At 38.2% G+C, this 18,738-nt stretch overlaps 1 protein-coding gene across 4 annotated transcripts in view; it reads left to right on the top strand.

Annotated features, from left to right (window-relative positions):
- RALGAPA2 (Ral GTPase activating protein catalytic subunit alpha 2) overlaps positions 1–18,738 on the top strand; it is a 283,670-nt gene that overhangs the window by 251,003 nt on the left and 13,929 nt on the right. Inside the window, exon 40 of one of the 4 annotated variants that reach the window (XM_075862977.1) lies at positions 13,818–13,848. The exons of the other annotated variants lie outside the window; for them this stretch is intronic. Within the exon in view, the coding sequence (XP_075719092.1) occupies positions 13,818–13,822 (5 nt within the window). The 3' untranslated portion in view covers positions 13,823–13,848. The remainder of the gene's footprint in view (positions 1–13,817; positions 13,849–18,738) is intronic. 4 annotated transcript variants of the gene reach the window in all.

The raw sequence follows: 18,738 nt of genomic DNA, 5'->3' as shown, positions 1-18,738 counted from the left end.
TGTTCTTTGAATACCGCTGAATTCTCTTGTATTCAGGGCAATAGATATACAGCTGGGACTGATTATATAAATACAAGTCTAACATGCACAAAAGAAAAAGTGCAAGAAGTGTCTTATAAGACAAGAAGTACAACATTTCCTGTACGGTTAGGAATAATATGTTATATGTAATGGTTTACAACTGGAGTAAGTATTTAATCCATCTTAAATTCAGGACATGACTGTACTAGAGCTTTACAACATATATGTGGATAGAAGGGTGTGCGCGTGTGTGTGTGTGTGTGTGTGTGTGTGTGTGTGTGTATGTATATATATATATGTGTATATATATATATATATATATATATATATATATATATATATAAAGTAGAGGAAAACACAGCACTCAATGCAAACTGAACATCAGGCCATGTGCACGTTACCAGTGGAAGGACGAATCAATTCCTTAGATTAGAATACCAAAAAGACAAAAGAGCAAGTAACAGCACCAGGACTTCAGCGTTGGGGAGATGTTGGTTTTATTCACCACCAGGTGGAAGAATGAGCAACGTTTCGGTTCACACCTGAGAAAGGTTCAGGTGTGAACCGAAACGTTGCTCATTCTTCCACCTGGTGGTGAATAAAACCAACATCTCCCCAACGCTGAAGTCCTGGTGCTGTTACTTGCTCTTTTGTCTTTTTGGTATATATATATATATATACAATATGTTTGTGTATAGATTCCAAACTTTGTGCGGTAATATGCAGTTGGTCCTACCTTTTGCTATAACCTCTACTCTACTTTTCTAGAAAGACTTTCCAAAAAATTTGGGCGGATGGCTGCCAGGGTTTATGTCCAATCAATCACTAGAGCCTTAGTGAAGTCGGACACTGATGTTGCTCTAGCCCCTTCAGGAGTAACTTGGACTTGGAACACAACTGCTTGCTTTTTCCTGACCGAAAAGGTCTAAACATGGCTTAGGCCACATGACTCTTCCCCCCCCCCCCTCCCGTGTCAACTGCCCCCGAGCATTTAGTTAGCAACTGGTTTATATATCATAGTATGTGTGCCGGATCTTATGATGTGGGGGAGTCACAGGATTATCGCCTTTTCATTTAGGCCATGGATATATGGATGTCCACGGGACATATGCATGGGCTGTACTATTCAACTGTGGTCAGACAGGGGTCTCCTCTGCTGGTATAAGAAGAGTGTGTTTCTATATTACAAAACTTTATGGTTCCCTATCTTCTAAATAAGTAAACAAACTCGTATAGTGAAATAAAGAAATACCAGAATACTTTAAATTATAAGGCCCTCTCATCTGTTCACTACGTTTATCGTGTACGTCGGGTGAGCTCCCAACATACACGATAAACGGATCCTTAGGGCACCATTAGCCTAACAGATGCCAAAATAGTGTACTTTTGGACTCCATTGGGCTGGTATATGTTGGTATACTTTTTTTTTAAGGATGGAATATCATAGTATATTTAGCGATTCTATGCCAGCAAAAATAACGTATGCCACGCAGTATACGTTTTTTTAGCATGGGAGCATCCATCACAGGAATATGTTAAACATATAGGCCTGGAAGCTGCAGTGATATAACTGTTTATATATGGATAGTTATGTTGCTGGAACTTCTTGACCAGCCGCTATGCCCCGGGAAGTTACTGACATTTCTGTCCATATATGGATAGTGAAATCAGGAGCTTCCCTGGTCCGAGGGCCTGGGGCTGATCAATTCTTCCTGTGACCAGGGACTACTGAGGTCAATGCCCATATATAGACCGTGATGTCAGCAGCTTTGCCGGCTCCGGAGTCCCCTAACAGAGTGATTCCTGATACTTCCTTTGCCCTGGGGAAGTTCATGACGTCACTGTTAACTTTTCACTAGCTATTATTTAACCACTAATACAACATAAAATTCTGCTTCTTTGTCAATATCCATGAGCAGGTCAATTAATAAGTATTTATTTCATCATTACTGTTACGATTCTGTCCTCCACCATGGTGAAATCTAGATTAAATTCATATTTTGGAATATTAAAATCTATATGTAAAAAACAAAAAGTCCTAAAGCCTTTTTACAGGATTAGGCACAGGCAGACAAGCTGACCGTCCCACTGGCTGAGAAAAGCAGCTACTGGTTGGAGCAGGAAAAAGCCTCAGGAAAAAAAGAAGTAAATAAATGCAGGTATTTATATATTATTAATGATCACGTGCCTAACATATTGACAGACTATTTTTAACCCCCTTCCCGAAAGATGATATGCATGGTGATTGACAGTCGGGCTCCCGCTGCAACGACTGGGATCAGAGAAACCTCTGATTCTATCGTTTAACCCCTCAGATGCCCTACCGTAGTCAATAGATCATTGGGTTGTTAGAACAACTTTTTATGGAAAAAAAACCGCTCTATTTCTAAATACGGATATATCGCATTGCCGCAATTGTAACGACCCGTTTAATAAAGTTAAAACATATTTTTAACTGCACGGTAAATAACATAAAGTAAAAGCGCAAAAAACAATGCCGGAAGTTTTTTCCCCATTTTCAACTACATTAACTTTTATTTGAATAATCTATATGTACCCCAAATGGTTCTATTAAAAACATGACACGTCCTGCAAAAAATAAGCCTAAATGCGGCTACTGCAAAGGAAAAAGAAAACCGTTATGGCTCTTGCTATTCAGCGAAATAAAAAAAATATTTTCCATGAAATATACGGTTATCATGCCAAAGTAGTAAAACATAATAAATAGAATACAGGAAACACGTTATTTATACCGCACAATGAACAGCGTATATGTATTTTATTATATAGAGGTATACTATAAGACTATTAAATAATAAGGGGATAAAGATGTAGAATTCGATTTCTCTCTTTATATCAAGTATTTATTTTATTTTATTTTTAAAATCTTTTTGTATATGTAAAAAGTTTTATTGAGTATGTTTTAAGGCCCCAGCGAGTTGTATCAAGCAGGTCATACAGGGTTAAGGGCAGGAGAAGTACATAGTTTAGTGAATTGCCCCCCTCCTTGCCACTCACACAAGCTCATTTTCCTCAGTGTCTTTCATACGCAGAAAGCTTTGGTGACTTGCTTGTCATATTTACGGAACGGGCTGGCTACAGTCTGCTCGCTTTAAATGAAATTCATCAGCACAGATACATGTCCGTCATTAGTATAAAAAAAACCTTCTATCCCTCCTTTAGTTTAATTAGAACTACGCTTCTAGACATCTTGCTTTTCTAATCTCCCATTTGGCACCGTTCATAAATATCTCCGATCAAAACTGCAGTAGTGAAGAAAAGAAATTAAATTCGGTTAAATAAATCGTACAGAAAATCAACCATGCGTCACTGTCCAACATTGCTGGCCTCCGTCCTTGTGCCTTCCTCGAGCTTTGTTCGCAGATAAGAGCTGTGTGCATACACTTGTGTTGGTCGCCAGTAGCAGCAGGCAGAAGGCTTTGGAGATAAGCAAGCTGGCAGAAGTAAAGGGAACCGATGCTATTTACATAATCGTACCCGGCTTCCTGGAGAGGCGTCAAGAAACATTGGGATGGCCTCTATTTATCTTTGTTGAACTGGAATACTAAGCAACATTGGGAAAAGCGCCTAAGTTAAGGCTTTTCATTAGCGCTCCTTCCCTTTATTCCCCACTCTTTATTTATTAGAAGTGGGACAGGTGCAAACTATTACTTTTTTTTTTTTTTTTAACTTTCTGCCAAATTGTGAACGACTCAAATTAATAAAATAAAATAATTAGCGGGTATGATGGTCCGAGATGTACTCTGCTTGAAATCGATTTTCCCCTACTCAATATTTTCAGAAAAAGTGTTCATGTCAAGAATGCATGACATGAACAGCAATGCGGGAGGCCTTGATGAGCGCATATATTTTATGTAGACATCTCTATATGGCAATCATAAATCACAAGGTCATTATCTTATGTGCGTTTACTTCACTTACCATTAAAAGTAGTGGCAAATTATAAATAAATAAAAAAATGATCCTACAGCGCTGCAAACACCGTTCTTCACTCTTATTCCATTACTGAATTCTAGTTATGATGCATTGGATGCCGCTTTGTTAAATATCATTCATATGTGATCTAATGTGGCTAATAATAAAGAGTAAAGTGTCATTAAAAGGAGCCTGATACGATTACTTTCCTGTTTTACCCAATGCATTCTGTTCTGTCTAATTAACACTGACGTTTATTTAAAGGGTTGTCTCTTAAGTAGAGACCCCTTCTGACTTAGCTGACAATCTAAACAAGCGGTAGTATAAAGCATAAGGGATAGAGTTTTTATGGGTATTTAACCCCTTTGGACTAATGGATGCAGCAATTTATTTTTTCATTTAATTTTTTTATCTCATTTTGAAAGCCATCATTTTTTTTATTCTTACATCAAAGTAGTCCTACAATGGCTTGTTTTTGCAGTACAAGATGTATTTTTTAATGGCACCATTTTCAGGTACATATAACGTATTTTATAACTTTTTTTGGGGGGGAGGTAGGAAAAAAAATTAAATTCTGCCATTATTTGTTTTGGTTTTACAGACATGAAAACATTATTCCGTGGATTAATACCATTATACCGATACCAAGTGTTTTTTAAAAGTTTTTCTACTTTTGCCCAATAACCTCCCCACCCACTTTTTTTTTGTGTTGCTCCATTCATACCCCTAACATTTTTATTTTTCGTTCAAAGGAGCTCTAGAAGTGCTTGTCTTTTACAGAACAAGCTGTAGTTTTCATTGTTACCATTTTAGGGTGCATACTATATTTTTTTTTTGGGAGACAATGTCCAAGAAACAGCAACTATGACTTTTATGCCCCCCCCTGGGTGTCGATGAGGTGACAAAGGGAGCCTCTCCCTCTTTCTTACCACTCCGATGTCAGGCTCAGATGATCGAGGCATCTAAGGGTATGTTCACACGCCCTATTTACGGACGTAATTGGAGACATTTTTCATTGACTCCATTGAAAAACAGCTCCAATTACGTCCGTAATTGACGCCGCGAAAAACGCGAGTACGAGCAATTACGTCTGAAATTCAGGGGCTGTTTTCGGCTGAAAACAGCTCCATAATTTCAGGCGTATTGGACGCTGCCGTGTGAACATACCCTAAGGGTTTAAACGGCCCGGATCTGAGTGATCTGCGATCCCGGCCATCAGAGCATGGTGTCGACTGTATATTACAGCCGATACCCGCAAGTAATGTGCGATCTCAGCTTTTGGGCCTACGTCATCACAGCGTCGTAATATTAGGGTGGCTTGTATTAACAGACTGCGATCCGCAACGTACTATTAAAAAATCTTAATAAATTGGGAGAATATATTTTTGGGGGGTTTTTCGGCCAAAAAGAAAAATGAACATGAATTAAATGCTGACAAATATATACCCAAATGGTAAACAAATAACGACAAATTGTTATACAAATCATACGGTTTCTTTGATGGAAAAATAAAAATGTTGAAGCTTTTTTGGAACGCTGGAAGGCAAAAAAAATAAAAAATAAAATATCTAGTCCTAGCCAAAGGGATATTCCAATCTTAGACATTAGGCAGTATAAGGCATAATAGCCGTATGAGGGCTTGCCTTTTTGTGGGACGAGTTGTATTTTTTAATAACCCCATTTAATATAACATTTAATGTACTGAGAAACTTTAAAAAATTATTTTGTGGGGTCAAATGGAAAGAAAAACACTTCCTCCATTGTTTTGTGTGGGCTTTTAAATTTATGACTTTCATTTCCCAGTAAAAACGTCATGTTAGCTTTATTCTGCGGGCAATAAAATTCGAATTTTTATGACAAGGCAATGTTATACAATGAAACAAGAAATAGTTCAAGGTGGTTGAGGTTAAATACATATATGCGCTATATGTCAGTGATACTGAAAGAAACCCCATTACAATTGATGAATACCTGTTGCATAGGCTCTGTTCACATCTGCCTCGTTTTTATCATTTTTCTGTTCCGTCAGAAGCTAAAATAACAGAAGTGCTGGATCCGTCATGACTGACCCCAACAGCGCTCGACGGAACCCCATTGACTTTAACGCTGGGCTTTTTTGTCCGAGATTTTCGTCAGAATCTGCTATGGACCCTCTAACCTTAGGCCAATAAAAAAAAAAAAATCAGGAACACTGATATTTTTCCTCAATTGTTATTGGAGAAGCCTAGTGTTCTTACCGTCTATAAGACCTATATGAAGGGCAATTCAAGGTTATAAATATTTGTCCTATTGTGAATAATATTGCATCATTTAAAGTCACTTTGTTTCTAATCCCCTATTCTGATAATCCAAATATTGTAGTGTTTGTCGGATTGAGGGGCATATTCACATCTGTCAGCCGCTTTGGATCTTCTCACATGCAGTACACCGAGGAAGACGTTACACCATTAATTCAGCAAATTGCTACTAGAGGTTTGCAAGCTGTTTGCGATCTTAAGTATTTGCTCTTTCTAGGCTGAGTGTTGGTGGTTACGCACAATGCACATGATCATTATGTGGGGGGAAGTAGATGGAGCCTCCAAAGGGTTAATTACATGGGGACTGTCGACCGCTGCGAGGACTGATCTAATCACTGCTGCCTCCATGTACATCTGTTCGCTATGAGGTCATTCTGCATGCTAATGATTTGCAAAATGAAGAGTAGGGATGTACTTTATACTAATAGATGTCAACACTTTTACGCTTTACCTGTTACTCCGGGCTCCGGTACGAGGAGAATGTGCCACCGTCTGCCACTGCAAGCAGCATTTTACGTTTAGTATATCAGTGTTCTGTTTATATGAACCTAGGAGGGCTAAGTTTTCTTTTTATATCTGATCTCCAATTCCATAATGCACACTTTTTTTTTTTTTAATTAATGGATCATCCAGGTTTCACATGTTAATTTATGACCATAACAAAATCTGTCACTTGAAAACTTAAACGTGCCCTTTCGTTCACACAAGCACATTTTTAATACGACAGACATTACATCGTAGCCCAAGGCATCTCACTCCCAGTCAAATGATTACACTAATTGACTCAATTAGGTATATTCTTGACACTTTTCAATACATGCTAGATAAAACAAATTCTTGGCTCGATTATGGGACATTAGCATAATTATATGTATTATAAACCTGTTTGTTGGGTCATATAGTTGACAATTTGCATATGTTTGCCAGTTGTCTATTTTTATTTCTAATGTCAAAGGGTTTAGTAACCGTAGAATCTCTAATTAAAATGTTCTTCTATATTCATTTTTATTTAATTAGATATTAATTATGTTTACATTTGATACATCAATCATGCGAACAACAAGTATTTTACCGTTCGGTCCCCACGTAAACCAGAAGATGGCAATATATTGTACAACGAAGACTAGAACATTTCCAAATCGTTCCATTCTCAAATATAAATTATTAAATATATGTTCCAATTTTATTAGATATTAAGTTTGCCAATTTATTCAGCAGCACAATGAAATATGTCCCAAGTGCAATGTTCAGATGGATACATGGATTTAGGGAAAAAGTTGTCAAATTTCTCAATAGTAAATCGGAAGCCATAAGTTCAGGAAAAAGTTAAACCTCCAAAGACTTAAGGATTCCAAAAAAAAAGACATTTAATGCAAAGACCCTCCGTTGCAGACCAGATATTTATCGTTTTTCGCTAATGCAGTAAACACTGACTATACAGTAAGCCAGTGTTTTCTTCATTAGCGGAAAACTATAAATATCCGGTCTGCAACGGAGGTTCCTTGCGTTAAATGTCTGTATGGGCTGGAGCAAATAACCCCCCAGTTTTGAAAGGGGTACACACTCGGTCAACCTCCAAAATAGATTGGAGGTTGACCTCGGTGTGGAGTATAAGCAATTCTTTTAAAATCTTATTTGCTCATTTCCTAGATTGCATGGCGTTATAATATCGTACAGAATATTAGCAGTACAGTTTTTCAGTAAAGATTCCGCAACAAACTCCTGGTTTCGCACATTTTAAGTAGACTACACCCTTTTATTCCAGTCGACATAACCCTAATGTGAAGCACTTGCTTTAAAGAAGGCAGCTAGTATAGACATCTGATTCAATAAACTATATGTCATTGAAGACTTTCTTATGTATTGATAACAACTATTCCATTGTTGTTTAGCTCCAGAATATAACTTTTTTTTTTTTTAGTCCCTATAGCTGAGTAATTGATCGGCCACATGTATGACTATCCACAGCTTAACCGTTTAGAGAACAGCAGTTGTGCATCTACAGTGCTGTCCTGGGCGGAGAGGAGCCCTGCTTAACAGCTGTCATAGCTTGAGGGTGGGCTGGCGTCTGGAGCTGAGGGCAGGGAGGGTGGATGCTGGAGATGAATTATATATCATCATTCTTTCACTTCCAGCATGTCCATGCATTTGTTTTATATTAATTGCTTGGTTCTTATGGGTATATCATTCTGCATAAAACCTTATATTTTTTTTATATATATAGTTTATTATCATGTGTAATTATATGTGTATCTAAATCGATTTGTTACAATTGTTTACCACATTCACATAGTTTTGGCAAGAGGTTAGTAAATTTTCTGGTGGGCTTTCTCCATAATAAAGTAAAAATTGAATGTGCCCTAGTAAAACAATTCATCTGCTCATCTCTCCAGCCGTCAGCAATATGACTTCTGCTCCCCCCAGTCCCAGTGGATCTCTTGTTCAGTGTCAGTTCCCCTTCGTTCTATTGTTACTCCTTCGAGCCCCCTCCCTCTTGCCCTCATTCATTTCTGACCTATTGTGTCCTTTTCCCTTCTAGATATCTTCTCCCCTTCTGTGCCTACATCTGTTCTCCCCCCTCCTCACCTTTTCCCTTTGTCCACCCCAAACATTCCCTTCTCCAAACCTTTCAGGCTGTTTCTTTTTTCAATCCATCAAAGGAGGTGAAGGCCCCCCTATAACAGGACACTTTTTGTCTTCAGAAAACTGTTCTCTGCTTTCTGAATAGTGTACTATCGGTATGCTGAATCCCAGCCAGACTTTGCTCAGGGACATAAACATTTCGTTCTCTTGACTCTTCTGTGATGCTGTCATTCCTTACAGTATTGATGGCGGTTTTTCTAATGTATAATAATACATGCAGAGTTTTCAGGCGTATTTCGGGACGCAAATGCCTCAAAATACTCCGGAAAAAACGGTAGCTGAACGCCTACAAACATCTGAGTCACTTCTTGAGCTGTTTTTGGAGTCGTTTTTCATAGTGTCAATTGAAAAACAGCTCCAAAAACACCTCAAAAAACGGTTTCCGCTTCAAGAATGGCTGAAAATCTGTAATTTTCAGCCGTTTTTACTTGCGCGTGTGAACATACTCTAACACAGCACTGGATACACCTTACTTTCCAAGTAAGTACTGTGCAAATACAGTAAATCCCAAATGCTGTTTTTCACAAAAATGGATGCCAAGAAGTATTGTGCAGTAAAATTCCTATAATCTGGCAGCTACATGACGTGTCAGAAATAGTGTACTACAGTTTAAAGCATTTCTGATGATGCTTCCCTCTGCTGACACTACTATGAGGCACCGTACTCAACACTTCTCCGAAGGAACTGGCGCTGCCATTGTAATTCTCACCACCACCACCACCACTATTTACAGCCTTCAGTCTGTGTCTCAAGGCCTCTATTAACTTAACACGTGACATTCTCAACTGGGTTGGGACCTGGACTGTGACTTTGGCCACTCTAGGACATTAACATTGGTCTTTTTTGGCCACTGACTTTGTTTGAGGCTGAAAATTACTTTCCAAGTCTCCGTTCCCCTGCAAACAGCAGATAGGTTTCCCCCAAGATTTCCCTGATTTTTTATTTTTATTTTTTTCCTGCATTCATTTATCCGCTAACTTTAAAATACTTTAGGATCTGCTGAAGAGAGTCATGTCTACAGATCCTCAAGCTTTAGGGCACGGCCAGACGTGGCAGTGTTTTTCCGCTGCAAATGTTGGTGCAAATTCGGGGCAATTACGCAACGAATCTGCACCAATATTTGCATATTTGACAGGTAATTCAGACGTTGCAGAAAAGACAGCGGACTTGCCACAGATTTCAGTTTTGGCATTGCAAAGGCTGAAGTCTGCAGTGAAATTCCGCTTCTTCTCCACAACAGTCAGTGCATGCTGCGAAGGGAAAATTCTGCACCGCAGCCTATGGTCCGCAGCGGAGTTTACCGCAATGTCTTAACTAACTTGCCTAAAAATGTATTGAAACAAATGTAAAAAACGGCCGCTGGAGAATTCCACAGCAATTCCGCCACGTCTGGTCGTGCCCTTAAGGTGGGATGGTATGTTTTTGGTGGTTGGTTATTCCTTCGGTCTTCCCCTTAGTACCCTCGTGGCTCAGGCTTATCCAGGTAGACTTGCATCTTTGACAGTTCTATCCACTTTTTAATGCCTGAACTATACTCCTGAGATATTTAGTGACATTTTCATGTATCTTCTGATTTTGACTTTTTTAGTAACCTCAGCCTCATATTGTTGCTTCTGCTAAAAACAAAACAGACTCGGACCTTCCAGATACTTGTGTATTTACACTTCAGTCACTTGAAACACCTTGACTGCACATGTGATGTCCATATGATCCATTATGTATCTTCTCAACTCTGTTCCATTGATGATTTATATGTGAATAGTTATGTATGGAATTATTTTCCGTAGAGATTTTTTTTTAAAAATTTTTATTTTCTTTTATTGATCAGTGTGAGAAAAACATAAAATGTACTCTGATTCAGTGTTTCACGGCACATAAAAAATGCCAAAGGGAAGAGTGGAGGGGTTTATTTCCAATGTAAAGATCCTGTAGTTCTAATTTCTGTGTTTGTAATATCTTGTAACATTTGTGTATCTATATATTACGACTGTATTATTACATATATGATGTGTAATGTTGTATACCTGAGAGCTCAAAGCATGCCCTTGCCGTGTAAGACCCTGTTTACGTGACCTTTGTGATGTACCTTTAGAGTGTATGCCACAAAAGCTCTTGTGTACGTGCTAAAAGTGTCCATAGGGTTACTTTAGCCCGACAGAGAACAAAGGAATGTCCTCTTGGCCTCCATCGGGCCGGTCTATGTCAGTAAACAGCAAGAAAAATGGTATTAAATAGTAGACCGCGCAGGATATACAGTTTTTGTTTTTTTTCTAGTTTTTTAGAACATGCGAGCCTATCTGTCACAGGTATGAATTTAACATATACGTCATGACGTATATGTTATATGGATGCCATAATCGCCTATGGGTGACGGAAGCCTAATCGTAACTAAGGAAAGTTAGTGGCGCAGCACTATGCCAAGAATTCGGACTGGCTTGGAAAAAAACAACCTCATAATTGGGCCAAAACGGTGCTGCGATGTTTTAGCTGTTAGAGCAAAAAATATTTCTCTAAATTGTATTGAATGTTGTATTCTGTTGACAACAGAATACATGTCAACATTATAGCATCCGTTTAGCATATGCATCATGTAAAGCTCATGGCATATACTTTCAACAGATGCCATAATAGCCTATGGGTGACTGATGCCACTGTTAGGCAAACATCACATCTTCTGTTTAACGTATACATCCGAAGCCTTTCCTGGCAAATACGATAAATGTACGAACATGAATGGAATGTGAATTGGGCATAAGAGAATGAAGCTGTATCGGGGTAAGTTGGGCATTATAACTATGTATTATACAGATGCATTATTATTATTTTTTTCTTCTGCTCACGAGTGTGTGACAACTTGAAATATGAAATAAACATTCCCAGCAGAAAGTGACTAGTACAGAACATTGGTCATCCCTGTGGGTTTGCTTGTAATTATAACGGATTATGGTATTGCGTTCTAGGATGTAAACTAATCCTTTTGACTTGAAAGGAGTGATCTTTTTTTCCTGTGCTATAATTCTTAATGAAAGAGGAAAAACAGCCATGAGACATTCTCTGTAAATAACAATGCATCTCTTCACCCCCAGTCCTCCAATTCTAACCAATTTTTTTTTTGCTATCGAAATGTATGTTATATTTACAAAATACAACCCTGTATTCTGCTTGTTAGAGGATAATGTACTAACATTTCTGCTTTAGGTGAAATTATATAAGTAAACCGTCAAAAAGAATAGTTATTTCCCATGAGTTCGTCATTCCAGCAGATACCCCCCCCAAGACTACCATGGCTTAGTGTACGTACGTGTGTATATATTTGTGTGTGTGTGTGTGTGTGTGTGTGTATATATGTGTGTGTGTGTATATATGTCTGTGTATATATATGTGTGTGTGTATGTATGTATATATATATATGTGTGTGTGTGTATATATATATATATATATAGCAGACAAAAAATGGCGACAGCACCCTGCGACACTAATGCCACCTAAACCACTAAATAGAAATAAATATGCACTAAAGCTAAATCTACTTACAAATAGGGAGGTTCTTAGTGCACATTTTGATCAAAAAGTGTTAGCCCACCTGCCACGACAAGGCGACCTCTGTAAGGTGGGAACCTACGCTGCACAAAATATGCACTAAGAACCTCCCTATATATATATATATATATATATATATATATATACAAACAAACAGGTGTGTGTGTATATATATATATGTGTATAATATATATATCTCCATGGAGAGGGTTAAACCGTTGCGGCAATGGGTAAATAAAGATCTTCTCCATTTTTCACAAAAAGGTAATGACAACAGGTAAGTGTGACCCAAATGCAGGGCTTATTGGAATAAATGCTGGACCCCCACATTTTCAATATTAAAAAAAATATGTGGAAAGTCTCCTAAAATGGTAGTTGGTCACTGCCAAAATTCAACATTTCAATTGTTACGCAGGATAAGCAGCATTTAGTACATACAATCTTATTTCATCACCTCTAGATTGATAACGTTTTATGCTAAACTGATAAGACTATGAACAGCTATGTAACGGACATAATGATAATTGTTAGTGATCTGATCAGGAAAGACAATTGGTAGCAATTTTCTTTATCACCTCTTCGTACCTGCGGTATAGACATTGTTTGACTTATTGATTAGATGTCACGATCGTAGCATTTAATTATCGGTCTGATGAGAAAATACATATGCAGCAATGCATCACTGGGGCTTGCATGCCTGTATAATAACTAGATGACGATATTTATCAATGGTTGACCCCCATTATGGTATGTTCAAATGCGGCAGATTTGTTGCATACATTTATGCAACTGAAAATCCGTTCCATGCATTAGAACTAGGTTTTACAATCCACATTCAGATATAGGGGGCAGTTGCAGAGATGTCTTCAACAAATCTGTCACTCTTAAACGTACCGTTATGGTCTTCCTCCATTGAGAGTGACAAATTCATTCTGATCTAGCGTCCTTCTTTTGGGTATCTATTTGCTTAGAAAGTGTTGTAAGTCTGTCAATTAAGCAGCTACTGGTAAATTTCCATCTATTAGATGCCCTATATTGGTACTGGTGGCTTGGTGCCCCATATTTGGAGTACCCAAGTTATTCTACTCAACGTTTGAATATATTTCTGACCTAGTTCTAACCACATGATGGCTACTAACACCATGTCTTTGATTTACCATCAGGAACCAGCGACTTGATTCAATCACATTCTACTCTTACAAAATTAGGTTGAGTCCACAGATCGGCTACCCCGTACTGTGTTACCTGCGCTTATATCCTACAATATGTTCGCTTAATTCACAAATCGCAACTAAGGCTTATGGCTCGTGCTCAGATGCAGCTCATGTGTTGTACTTACTCCTTGTTGTTGTTTTTTCTCTGTTCTTTCCTTTCTTCTAGATTAGAAAATGTCTTAACGGTTATGAATAAGGTAAGACTTGTACAAATAGGAGGCTGCACCGGTAACCCTGGCTTGTTTCACTGTGGCTTTTCTCTTTTACTAATCTGCTCTTATTATTTGGCTTGTAATAGGGCCGCGAAAGACAAAAAAAAAAAAAAAACCCTTTCAATCAAAAGAAAACAAATTCCCAGAGAAGCTTCTCTGAAACAAGTGTTATTGGGAATGAACACCTGACTGTAGTGGCGCTGACAATAACTCTGCACCATTAGTAATTCCCCCTGCCCCTGCATGTCTGAGCTTCAACGGAAAGGCACATTCTTTTTCCTTTTCTCCTGCTTCTGTTTGCTTGGGGCGGAATCTGACACCAGCACCTGCCATACTGGAACATGTCTTTGTTGCTTTGCACTTTTGTTTGAATTGCTGCAGGGGCGCCAATGGGAGTTAAAATCCATTTACTTTTTCTTTTGCCTCTCTCGTTGCCTCTGTAAGCTTAAGAACCATAGAATAGGATCTGGCGATACACAGATAAGAATCGGCACGTGCTGTGCTACTATAGCCCTTTGAGTTCGCTAAACTTAATAAGTACCTTTCTTTTTTTTTTTCTTTCCTGGGGAGGGCAGATTGGGCTTCTGAATAGAACAGCTGGGAGAGGAAAGGCAGACAAAAGAAGAGGAATCATTGAGTGCTATGAACCTAGAGATTGGAGGGAATAGTGTACGGAGCCGGGAGCAGGCTGGCCACACGCCAGGTGTGACCTTTGCAGGCTCGTTGGCTCTGCTTGTTTGTCTGGGCAATTTACAATTCAGCAGTAGGACTGAAAGATAGTGACAGCATACTTGTTGTATATAATGAAGGACGCAGAGGAAGCCTGGTCTAAGGCATAATGATCAGAACTAAAGCTGTAACCTCAAGGGAAGGGGGGGGGGGGTGGACGCTAAATTATTCCTTGGAATGCCAAGAAACAAAAGTGCATCCTAAATCTCTCCTCTTATGAGGAGTGATGCATAAAATTGTGTTCCTCGCTGGAAATTATTCGGGTGTTACTAGTCATGGAGGACTTTGGTAGCAATATAAAGGAATAAAGCTGGAGACGTGAAGTGCCTATAGATGGTTTACTCAATGCCAAGGTGGCATCTAATAATAATCTATAATAAATCGATGTATTCTGATAATTGGTACAGTATAATCCATACCTTATCCCCATACTGATATTATCTCATACATATTATGATTACGTTACGGTTGAGGTTATAATATAAATAGTGTCTACAAAACCAGTCAGCAGAAACATTTGGCTCTGTGTCATATCTATGGGATAAGAAGAGGTTTTATTGAAAAGTTTTTTATAACATTGGCTAGATCAGGTTATATAGTATAGTGTACGATCAACGCATCTAAACCACAATCACTAATATATTTGCCTAAGAAAATAAAAAAAGAAAGAAAAAATGTCAAAGTTCATTCCTCCGATTCGTACAAGGGATTTAATTTCACAACCACTGGCTTTTTGGGAATCTGCACTTGCACAACTGCACTTTTATTCATTTCTATTTTCACTCGATCTTAACTTTTTATTTTAGTTTTCAATGTTGGTAATATTTGCTTTATAATTCTACCTCCTGCATCCCAATATAAAAAATTTTCACAATAGCTGAAAAATTCTCATTTTTGAATTTATGGCCATTGCAATGTTTATGTAATTTGTAGAAAATTATTAGATATTACATATACACATGTATGTGGATTTATGTGTGTATATGTATGTATGTGTGTATATGTATGTATGTGTGTATATGTATGTGTGTATATATATATATATATATATATATATATATATATATATATATATATATATATTATAGTTTCGCTCCTCATTAAAAATATTCATGTTGGGTCTTGACAAAAATCAAAATGTATTCATTTGTTTAGTATCTGTCTTTTCTTTGGCTTTGTTGGGTTTTCTTTACTCTGATGATTAATAATTTTTTTTTTTAGTGTCGACTTGCAGTTGTTGTTAGAACACCCTGTCTGGGATAAAGCGGGTTAATTGGTTTACAGCTTGGTATGGAAACAGACCTTCAAAGTTTCATTACAAGAAAAAGGCCAAGTAATTAGAGTTCGTGCCAGGCAGCTTGCAAGTGGAATTACAATATTTGTATGAAAGGCTTTATCTTCTGTGGTTATTACTTGCTGGTTGTGCAGCTGCTGTCTCTCTATCAATCAAGATGCTTCAGAAGAAGCTTCAAGGTTGATTGCATAGTTAAGGATTTGCCAGAAGAAAGTTTCGACTGATGGAATGTGCAAAGTTTTGGGGCTAATGGAATGTTGTGAGCGCTTGTAAGCGGCTAGGTGTGGCTGCCTCTACACAATCCGGCCTGTTTGGACTGTCTGTCCTTTATATGCACAGCAGCAGTATTGTTGAATCGCTTGCCTGAATACTGCCTGAGCTTACCCAATTGGCTGAATTTGTATTAATTTGACCATCTGCCATTCTGTTTAGCTGCAGGAACATATGATACAAAAAGCCGCTCCCTCCCCCTATCTCCGTGCCCCGAGGGAACAAAAAAAAAAGAATAAAGAATTTTCATTCCTAGCCCCAGACTAACAAGCATCTGCATTTTTTCACAGAGCTGTCTTCTTTAAATATTAGTGAATTTGATTTTTGTCTTCCCTTTTCTTCTATCTAGACTACATTTGTTTCATCATTTTATAAAGGGTATTTTTTTTTTTTATGCTTTTGTTTTCGTAGTTTAACTTTGATCTAGCAGACCGTGGCCATGCTACAATTTAGTACAATTTACACCACATTTTTTAGGCTAGCGTTTCTAGCATGGAAAGTGTCACAATATCAAGCACATGCAGATCTGTACATGTTATATCATTTTTACTGACCCGTCCACCCAGCTTTAGGGTTGTAAATTCTCTTACCTATTTAGGCTTGTTTATGTTTACGGATATTCTGTTCGTGTGCCCTTAAACGATGTGGCAGAGCTGCGGTAGTTGCCACGGCTTTTGCAATGCAGTTTTCGGTTGCACGGCCTGTACAGGTGAAGCACATGTTTCAATGCGCTTTAACTGTAAGAGGTGCACGGCCAAAAACTGCATAAAAAACTTGGCATTTTGCAATATAAAACCACATGTAGATTTGCTGCACGGTCCACAGCCATTCATCAACTACAGCAGCTCAGACGCATCATGTACAGGCACACTTACTAGGAAAAATGTAAATCAGGACATGGTTAAGTTGCCCTTATAGTGCGGAACAAGCAGTTGTGTTTGTAAACACTATGCAGACCCCAAAATACAGACCTGACAGTGAATTAAAGGTGGTGTTCGCTGAAGACAATCCCTTTTTTGGGGTCCCTTGACCATAAACTCATTACAGGTTGTCCTATCGCTAAGACCCCAGTAATCTGCTATAAACTGTGGGGGATCCCAGCAGCAAGTTGATTCCTCTACAGCGCCACTGCCAGGCAAATAGAGCATTACACAGTTTCCATTGTAATTAATGGGCTCACTACGTGATGTACGAGGAATCACTAAAAAGATGGCCACTTATGTTTATACGTTGTCTAGATGTAGGCTCAATATGTGAGATCATAGAAGTCAGACCCCAGAAATATCTTTACCATTGCAGCAAACCATACAGTGAACAGCATTTACTTGATGATTACGCTAGCTCTTCAGCCACGTCCTGGTATAGAGCGGCAGGTCCCTAATATTCATCACTGTTTATATTCCATTTAGAGTAGTTATCCATTTTCAGATAAAATCTTACTATCATTTGGCACATCCTTGACCAATAAGAACTCTTTATGCCTTCGCTTTCATTGGCTTAAACTTTGTGTCCTAAAAGGGAACCCTGGAGGGGAAAATAGAAAATGACAGTGTTCATTTTCAAATAATGGAAACGTTTGATAGTTCGCAAAAAATTGGTGTTTTTTTAATGGATTTTCAGTATTTATGGGATTACATGTTTCTTGACAGATTCTAATATACTTAAGTTTTTTTAGTGGAGAGTAGATTTTATATACAAATACACTGGGCACAATAAACAATAGACATTTGCCTGTGCCTAATCTCTTACAGCTTAGTTATGGTTTAATATGGTTCTTCTTAATTGTGGACATTTTTAAGTATTTTCTCACCAAAACATAGGTTTTTATTCTGTTGATCTTCATACTAAAGTGGTGTACCATGTTAGCCATCTGTAGTACCAGTATCAAGAGTATAGATATTGGTGGTATCAGAACATCATTGTTAGAAAGCATTTGGTATAATAAACACTTGATTATCCAAAGGCAAGTTGGGTTTTAAATTTGGAAGACTTATTCTTTGGAATAATGGTATCATTGCATCCAGCTAAATCCCCTCACAATGATCTTCTGACCTTTCTTAGGGATGAATAGAAGGAAGGGAGTTGGTTTAATAGGGAATGTATAAATGCTTTGCTGTTTGGATCATATAATGTTTTGGTCACACAGTGTGAATGTGGGTGGCAGGTATTGACCGCAAGTTTTCCATAGTGGTTGTATTTTGTGTAACATTTTATTGGTATATGTATTCCTACGTTATGAAAAAACAGCATAGACCTAAACTCCACACTTTGTGAAAGTCTATGCACTGATATTGTGTGTATTAAGCCATAGACTCTGCGTGAACATCGCACATTGGTCAAAAGTGGTTGTCTGATATAGAAAACCCATTTTCAGATTTCCTATTGTGGGATTCTAAGTTATTAGACTGGGTCCCCCATTCAAAACCCACATCTATAAAGCAGAGCTCTGAGTAGCTACAAGGAACTTTTGCCACTGTGAAGGACCCAGCACGTGTCTGCATTATATGGACTACCCAATAATTTCAATGGACACTATATTTCTTCTATTTCCCTGTAGTAGTGGTGATGCTGCTGGGCTCCCC

Source organism: Rhinoderma darwinii, chromosome 4 (genome assembly GCF_050947455.1).
Source record: "Rhinoderma darwinii isolate aRhiDar2 chromosome 4, aRhiDar2.hap1, whole genome shotgun sequence".
Lineage (NCBI taxonomy): Eukaryota > Metazoa > Chordata > Amphibia > Anura > Rhinodermatidae > Rhinoderma > Rhinoderma darwinii.
The sequence above is the reverse complement of the archived record's forward strand: the minus strand, read 5'-3'. Positions and strand labels throughout refer to the sequence as shown.